This window comes from Mustela nigripes, chromosome 15 (genome assembly GCF_022355385.1).
Source record: "Mustela nigripes isolate SB6536 chromosome 15, MUSNIG.SB6536, whole genome shotgun sequence".
NCBI classification, from domain to species: domain Eukaryota; kingdom Metazoa; phylum Chordata; class Mammalia; order Carnivora; family Mustelidae; genus Mustela; species Mustela nigripes.
In genome coordinates this window covers 1,007,706-1,016,819 of record NC_081571.1, presented here as the reverse complement: position 1 = coordinate 1,016,819, position 9,114 = coordinate 1,007,706, and the positions used below count along the sequence as shown (strand labels likewise).

Sequence of the window (9,114 nt, the reverse complement as noted above, 5' to 3'; positions counted from 1 at the left end):
TTTTTTTTTTTTTTAAAGATTTTATTTATTTATTTGACAGAGAGAGACAAGTAGGCAGAGAGGCAGGCAGAGAGAGAGAGGAGGAAGCAGGCTCCCTGCTGAGCAGAGAGCCCGATGCGGGACTCGATCCCAGGACCCTGAGATCATGACTTGAGCCGAAGGCAGCAGCGTAACCCACTGAGCCACCCAGGCGCCCCCCCCAGGAATCATTTTTAATGATCACTTTTCCCCCCCTTTCTCTCTCTTTTTTAAAAAAATATTTTATTTATTAATTTGAGAGGGTGAGAGAACATGGGCAAGCTGGGAGGAGGAGCAGAGAAATGAAGTAAGCACACTCCACGCTGAGCATGGATCCTGTCATGGGATTTAGTCCCAAGACCCTGAGGTTATGACCTGAGCTGAAATCAAGAGTCTGATGCTTAGCCCACTGAGCCACCCAGGTGCTCCAGTAATTATATTTTAGTAGCAGTTTAGGATTTAAAATCTCTGCTATTCTCAGGATCTTCATTTATTTTTAAGGGGAAGCTTTTGGAATCTAGAAAACCCCTTCACCTCTTAGCCCTTGGGTTAATGCACAGATTTACTACTGCAATAGATTTACAGTTATTTTCATGGTAAGAGACTGGTAGCAAGGAAAAAAAACTTTTAACATAGGCAAAGATCCTTTATTTTTGGTTAGCCTTACATAGTTTCAAAAAGTAGACAAAATAAACAAAACAACTGGTTGGAGGTGGTGCTCTAGTATCAGTAGAAGGCCCTAACCATAAGAAAGCTTGATGTGGATCTTCATGTATAGATGCCATTTTGAACCTGTCAAATGCATAAGCTGTATTCTGAGTGTGACAGTTGGGAGGCAGGACCAGGAAGAACGAAAGCCTCTTCTAGACTGGATTAGGCAGCCATGCCCTTCAGATGATATGAAGATGGTTGTGATGATAGCAATGACAACAGTCCCAGCTATGACAAAGAGGGTGTCATCACTAATAGTTTGACAGTATCTATAAATAGATAGGTGCTTCTTTCTCACCCAGCTGATCATCCCTGATTCATTGTTTGGATGGGGCACAAAATCCTCTCAGAAAAACTGAATCCAGTGTATTCTTTTATCACTGAAAACGCACCAGTCCTAGTATTTGCTCATTTGAAAAAAACGTTCAAAATATTTTTGCATCATTTTGGAAATAAGTCGAACCTAAGCTACAAGAGAGTGTTATTAAAAAACACACATGGATACTGTATTCTGTAGTTGTGGTTTTAAAATCCTCTGCTTGGCTATAAAAGCCTTATAAGCAAAGTTAATGAGTAATAGTACGAAAATTTTAAAATCAGCGTATCATTTGTTGATATCTGTTTGATTTTCCTGTTTTGTCTTCCTCAGTGAGTTTTCCCATCCTTTTGTTTTACTTGGGAAAGTAGCAGAGAAGGAGGATTTTTAAGTCCTATTACCCCGCTGTTGTTTCCTCCTGTCCCCAACCTCCACCTTGAACGTGTCTTTGTTTTCTGGTTCCCCTCCTTCCCTTTTGCTTGGTTGCTTGGCTCATGTATTTTAGATGTCACTTTAGGTTTTTTCATTTTTATTATTTTTAAGATTTTATTTATTTACCTGAGAGCACACACAGTCAGGGAGCAGGAGAAGCAGGCTCCTCGCTGAGCAGGGACCCCAATGCATTTCTCAATCTCAGGACCCTGGGATTATGACCTAAGCTGAAGGCAGATGCTTAACCAACTGAGCCATCCGGCATCCCTCATTTTAAGTTTTAGAAAGGCTTTTCTGAGTAAGACTTGGTTAGGCACAGGGAGGCTGGGAGGTGGGAATTTGAGGTGGTAGGATATGGGAGTGATGATTCCACAGAAAATGTGAATTAGGTACTCATTCTTTTCTGTCATAATTTGTAAAAGTTAACTATAGTGATTATGCAGGTTCAGAGATGTTGATTTATTCCTCTGTTTTGAGTGAGGTATGCTCTATAAAGCATTCATCTTTGACTTAGATGTTTATTTGTATCTTGATGCAAGTAAATGTTTACTGACTGATTTTAAGAATATGTGACATTTTTCTCAAGAGAGAAATTTCCCACATATATATCTTGGAATTATTATAAAGAATTTCTAGGGGGATGTTAATTCCAGACACCATATTAACTTTTACACTTTTACCTACCCAGGACCCCTCGTCCAGTCATTGTGGAGCCTATGGAGCAGTTTGATGATGAAGATGGCTTGCCAGAGAAGCTAATGCAGAAAACCCAGCAATATCATAAGTAAGATTTTATTAATAAAGATATTTTATTTGCCATCAAGAATATTTATTACATCACATCTGTTATCAAGTATTGTTGGAATATAAGGTGTTCTGTTCATATAATCTGGTTAGTAGAGTGTCCTGGTCTACCAGGAGTTTATTCTTCTTTTGTATATGAGTAGAACATTAACTTAGAAAAGTCTACTTTTATAATTGAGGCAGGTGTAGGTAGGTAGACGGAGGCTATCAGTAATTATATCAAGGAAACTATATAATTTAGATATTTCTTTAATTAGTATATTTTAAAAATATTTTTTAATTAGTGTATTTTAGGTATACTGTTTCTTTAATTAGTATATTTAGGTGTACTGTAAGTTAAAGGGAGACTTTTGGTGGGGGTAAAGCCTGGAAGATCCTAGTTATTTATCTAGGATAAGCCCACAGTAAGCAAAAAGAAAAGTAGCCTATTTTTGGAATGTGCATTATTCTTTTACCAGTTGCTTTTTGCTCAGTAATTGAGAAATATCTCTTATAAAATGCCATATTTTATTGTTTTAACCAGTTACTTGTTCATTATGCTGGATAAAACTAATATATTTGCATTCATGAATTCAATAAATACTGGAGAGCTTTTGTGCTAGGCACTGATCCACGTGCTATCTGTGCAACTTTGAACTGTTTTTTGCCTTCCTGATGCTTATATTTCTGGTGGTGGAGATACAAGAAATAGGAGCCAAAAATTATAAAACTTGTATTAAATTGTGAGAATTACTATTTAAAGAACTTACTAACATAAGGTGTAAAAACAGTGTGTGTATATTTAAAGTTGATGAATTCTGGCAAATGGTTTTCCAGAAATATACCAATTTTCTCTCCTTGGTGTATGTATAAAGGTATTTTTCTTCATTGTGATAGAAAGTTGAACGTATGATTTTAAGATTGATGGCAGATGTTCGAAATGATACTTTATGCGTTACTTTAATAAATAACGTTAGACATCATTTTAATTAGCATAGTTTTAGTGCAGTTGAATGGTTTTCTTTGCAGTTTTTTTTTTTTTAAAGATTTTATTTATTTATTTGACAGAGAGAGATTACAAGTAGGCAGAGAGGCAGGCAGAGAGACAGAGAGGAGGAAGCAGGCTCCCTGCTGAGCAGAGAGCCCGATGCGGGACTCGATCCCAGGACCCTGAGATCATGACCTGAGCCGAAGGCAGGGGCCCAACCCACTGAGCCACCCAGGCGCCATGCAGTTGATTTAAATGAGTAATATGAATGCTTGTCATATGCCTGGGGCAGGAGATGTATCAGTGAGCAAAATAGACCAGAAATTCATACTATGTGGGGGTGGTAAGGAGGGTAAAGATAAAATTAGTAAAACAGATATGGCAGAGAGACGGGAAAGTGGATGCTGTGGAGCAGAGTAGTGTGCTGTAGTGTACGGGTGGTTGGGAAGCCCACCTGAGAGGGTGACATTTGATTAAGAGCTTGAAGGAGTGGGGAGGAAGAAGCTAGCTATGTAGGGTCAGAAGTGGGATGAAGTAGAATAGTGATCTCAGCGGAGGAAATAATAACTATAAAGGCCTTGAGGGAGGACTCTGGCAAGTTCTAGGAACAGTAGAAAGGCCAGTTTAGCTGGACAATAGTAAGTAAGGAGGGGAAATAGTAGGGAGGAGGTAGGGATAGGACCTTGGGAAGAGTGTAGATTGTTGTGCCTTACTGCCTTGTATTTTATGAGAAAGGAAGGAACAGCATAGTGACTTAACAGGAGCTTTTGGGCTACCGTTTTAAGAATAGATTTGTAAAGAACCAAGAGTGGAATTGAGGGGATGGTAAATTAGGAGCCTGCTGAAATGGGATCTTATAGGGGTGATGGTGAAAAGTGGTCAGAATCTGGATATAGTTTGAAAATAGACTTTGGATTTTGCTGGTGGATGTGGGAGAAAGAGAGTTTTAAAAGCATAATTACATGGTTTTTGGCAGAAGTAACCAGGAATATGGAAACTGCTAATGATCGTTCTAGAGAATCTTGTAGGCTGAGCAGTTTTGGGGGAGGAAGTTCAGGAACCTTGTTATAGACATGGTAAGTTTGACATGGTTTCGAACACCCAAATGGAGATGTCCAGTAAGTAGTTGGATTTGCATTTGGAATTTAGATGACCTTTCTGAGGTACAGTTACTGTATGTGATATGTAACTATGTCAAAGGATTGAGCCCTCGAATACTCTAGTATATAGAAGTTGGGACGCACAGAAGGGATTAGCAAAGAGTGGAACAGTCATTGCTGTAGTGGGGAATCAACCAGAAGTGTGTCCTGGAAGCAAGGGAAGAAAATATTTTAGGGGAGAAGGATCAGTAATATAATCATAATTCCAAACCATTTTAATATCTCATATAATGCTATTTAATATCTCATATAATGCTATTTTTCAAAGACTTAACTATGATTTCCTAGTCACTTGACTTTTTTTCTGGTTACAGTTTACCATTACAAATTTGAACTAGAGCATACTTGGGGATTCAAGAATCAGAAAACTGAAATTATAAGGGCATTACAAAAAGTGGAATTTATATGCATATAGGAATATTTATTTATATAATGATTTAATTACCCAGCAAACCTTACAAATCTCATTATAGTTCCAGTTTTGCTACTAAAGAGTTATGCTCAGAAGGGTATGTTCACAAAGCCCAAGCAACAGGATTCAAAATTTAATTCTAAATCTTCAAATCCATATTGGAGAAAATGAAGATTTTTTAGTATTTGTGATTATAGTCAAAGTCTGATTTAGGAACTACTGACAGATAATTCTTTGAGAAAAATTAGTAGGTGGTTGATTCCCACCCTCTATTCCTTTGCCTTTTCCAGTCAGTGTTTTCAAAGGAAAAAGTCCAAGTCGGTTTTTTAGGTATATAATACCAGGGGTTAACTTTGGTTTTCCTTATGTGCCTCTGAAAATCTTTAATGCTGTTTCTTGTTATTATATCTTTTCTTCTGTGACAGCCTCCCTTTTTATCTCCCAAATTTGTCTGCCTACCCATTTTCCCTAAAATAAAAGTTAAAATTTAGGATTATAAGGCATCTATACTTTTACTGGTGGGATAGGGATTATGTTTTTATTAATATTTCTTTATAGAAGAATAATTAAAGGGAAGAATAATTAAAAATTCTTTGAATTTCAGGTACATTCATAAATCTTTTTTTCTTAATTTTTGGTCATTTGTTTGCTGATCTTTTATTCGTTCAAGAAATAAATGTTAATTGTATACAGTATGCCAAATAACTGTGCTAAGGTTAATTGAGGTACAGCAATGAACAGACATATTTATAAGTGAAGCCTTTATTTTTTGGTATTGCCTATTAATCTAGCACGAAACACTCAACTATCTGCTTTTATTACTATTCCTAAAAGCTAATACTTTTAGAAAAAAAATTTGATCTAGACTATTTAGGGCATATTTGTTTCATGTGTTGCAGGTTACCTTATGTAAAATTATTTGTTGAGTGAAAATCAGAAAGCCTTATTAAAGTTGATAATTAGGGGAGTGCAGCTTGTAGTATCAGATTGCTTAGGCTTGAGTCCTGGTTCTCTTCTTACTAGCTGTGTTCTTGGGCAGTTTCTTAAACTCATGGTTGTTAAAACATGTATTATAATACTGACCGAGGTAAATCATGTGGAGTACTTACTTGCCTTTCACAGTGCCATGAACATTATAAGTGCTTAGTAAATGGTAGTCCTTATTATTCATACTTGTTTTGACTTTTTAAACATACATTTCTGTATGTTTTCAAATGTAAACTTAGGGAAAGAGAACAGCCACCACGTTTTGCTCAACCTGGAACCTTTGAATTTGAGTATGCATCTCGATGGAAGGCTCTTGATGAAATGGAAAAGCAGCAGCGTGAGCAAGTTGATAGAAACATCAGAGAAGCCAAAGAGAAACTGGAAGCAGAAATGGAAGCAGCTAGGCACGAACATCAATTAATGTTAATGAGGCAAGGTAAAAATGCGTTTTCATGTAGATATAGTATTTTTTTTTTAAGGCTTGTTTATATTTCCCAGGGATACCTGTTATTTAAGTTGCCTGTTATGAGTTTTGAGCTAGTTGGAACTTCCACTGTGTTAGAAAAAAAAAAATCTCCCTTTTCTAAGAGAACTTCCTTTAAAAAAAAAAAAAGCAAAAATATTTTATTAAAATAATTTTTTGATTGCCTGGGTGGCTAAGTTGGTTTGTTTTCTTTTTAAAAGATTTTATTTATTTGTTTGTTTGTTTTTTGTTTGTTTTTGTTTGTTTTCTTTTTAAAAGATTTTTTTTTTTTTTAAGATTTTATTTATTTATTTGACAGAGAGAGAGTGAGAGAGGGAACACAAGCAGGGGGAGTGGGAGAGGAAGAAGCAGGCTTCCCACTGAGCAGGGACCCCGATGTGGGGCTTGATCCCAGGACCCCAGGATCATGACCTGAGCTGAAGGCAGATGCCCAATGACTGAGCCACCTAGGCGCCCCACAGTGTCTTACTGTTGTTCTCAACTCAGGTCTTGATCACAGGGTTGTGAGTTCCAGCCCTATGTTTAAGAAGGAAATAAAGGGCACCTCAGGGTATGTAGATTTGGCATAAGTCACATATCAGGATTTTGTTTTGGTGTACACCTGACACTAATATAACACTGTATGTTAACTAACTGGAATTAAAAAGTTTTAAAAAAGATTTTGTTTATTGGAAAGAAGAATTTATAACAAATGCTGGCAATTTAAGATTGTATTGTGGGTCAGAAGATTACAGATTACAGATGGATATTCTTTGGCAGGGGTGAAAAAGATTCGTGTGTGCTGATAAATATGGGGATTCATGCAGACTGAATTCTTTGTAGTTGGCAAGAATATTTGAAACATTTGAAACAGAGCTCACTGAACCTTTAAGAGCGATCTTAATGGGTGATCATCTGTTCTCATATTCACTGGTCAAATACCTAACATGACAAGCTGCTTTAATATATGCTCACTTATCCCCTATCTTCTTGGTGGTTTCCTTTTATGCCTATCTTTCTTTATTGTTTATCTCTTCTCCTCTTTTCTGTTCTTTAGTTCTCCATATAATTTCTTCTGGTTATTCCTGTCCCTCATTTTTCAACTATCCATAATAGGTTTTATATTTCTTAAAATAAGCAATTGATTACTTTCTATTTGGCTGTTAATTTTTTTTTTTTTAATTTAACATTTCAGTGTAGCTACTTTCTCTTGGCTACCCCTAGAGATGAAGGCACCAGGATGCCTAGATTTCTTCAGTAACCTTCTTTTAGACTGTCATTTAATCCTGGTCTCCTCTGAACTATTCTTTATACTAGAGCCAGTATTTCTTTTAAAGGTGAAAAATATGATCATCTTTCAGTCCTTTTGTTAGATTCTTGATTCCTAAAAGTCTGCGGTTTATTTATTTTTTTCTGATCACTAAATATTTATTGAATACATGATCAAGTCACTAAAGCTGCTGAAACTATAGAAACTAGTCAGACATTTCTTGTTTCACGTGGATGCTAAACTTAGCAGTTCTGTAAGTTCACTCTTCTAAGAAAATTGAACTAATTTATATTACATGATATAAGTCTCTTATCTAGCAGAAAATTTTAAATTGTTTTATAAGATAAAGTTATAGAATCATTGACTGCTTAGAAATGGAAGAGAGATTTTCAAGGTTATCTAGTCTGGTGGTTTTGTGGTTTTAAAATTTGGTTATACATCACAATCACCTGGGAAATTTTTAAAAATTTAATTTCCTGGGCCCCATGATTACTCTAGTACTTCTGTTCAATATGAATTGTTTTCTACTCATAGTCTGCTGGGCACTTTGCCACTGTCTAAGGTCATGTTATAGTTAGGATATAACATTGATTAAATATGGAAGCATTTGTACTACAAGATACTTGTTGCTGATGATGACAAACAATAGTGTAATAGTCATTACTTCACTTATTTTTTAATGTCAGCTGTAGAAGACACTGAGATATTTGAGGATATAGTGATGACAAAGAACATTTCTTTTGGCCTCTTATATAAAGCTCTTCTGAACTCTTAGATTTGCCTCATCCCTAAGGCTTAACTTTTGAAGCAGAATAATTTTGCAAAGTTATTTTCCATGAACTTTTTTTTCCCACTGCTTTTTGTGTGTTTCTTTATAACCTCTGTTAACAATATTTTGGTTTACAGTATTAGGAAAGCACTTTGTGTAGTGTAGCCTACTCCTTCTGGGTTTACTTCTGTTGAAGTACATCTTGTATTTTGGCAAAAGTCTGCAGGTGATAAATTTTAGCGTTTGTGTAAAATTTTTAAAAAAATTTATACTTTAGTTCTACAATTTTATATTTCATACAGCATTTCTAAGGATTTATTCAGGTTGAGGAGGAACTTTAGGTAATCTATGTTCTGTTGCTGTGCAGAAACAAACAGCTCTTTAGTTCACCTATCATGGAAATAGGAAACTCAAATAGTGTAGAAAAAGTGTCTCCTCCCCTTCCTTCCTCCCACTTTCTACTGTCTTGTAGGAATCATAGTTTCTTTTGTACCTTGCAGTTTCTTTTGTATATCCCTTAATAAAAAGAAAACTTGACTATGTCAGTAGATATGTATATGTATTTATAACCAAAAACTCCCCTATTTATCTTTTTCTGTACCTTGCTATTGTACTTTCTACAGAAGATCTGCTTCATCTTTTAAATGGGTGCATGATACTATTAAATGGATATAATTAATTTAACTCATCCTCTGTTGATTGATATCTGGTTCTTTTTCCAGTTAGTAAAAGCAGTGCTTCAGTGGATATTTATGTATGGATCATAGCAAAATTTTGTAAATTTTTAAAAAAATTTTGTACATCT

At 35.7% G+C, this 9,114-nt stretch overlaps 1 protein-coding gene across 1 annotated transcript in view; it reads left to right on the top strand.

The window, feature by feature from the left end:
- The window catches only part of PSPC1 (paraspeckle component 1), a 79,329-nt gene that overhangs the window by 25,843 nt on the left and 44,372 nt on the right, over positions 1–9,114 (top strand). Inside the window, exons 3-4 of the mRNA XM_059377710.1 lie at positions 2,166–2,261; positions 6,047–6,243. Of these exons, the coding sequence (XP_059233693.1) occupies positions 2,166–2,261; positions 6,047–6,243 (293 nt within the window). The remainder of the gene's footprint in view (positions 1–2,165; positions 2,262–6,046; positions 6,244–9,114) is intronic.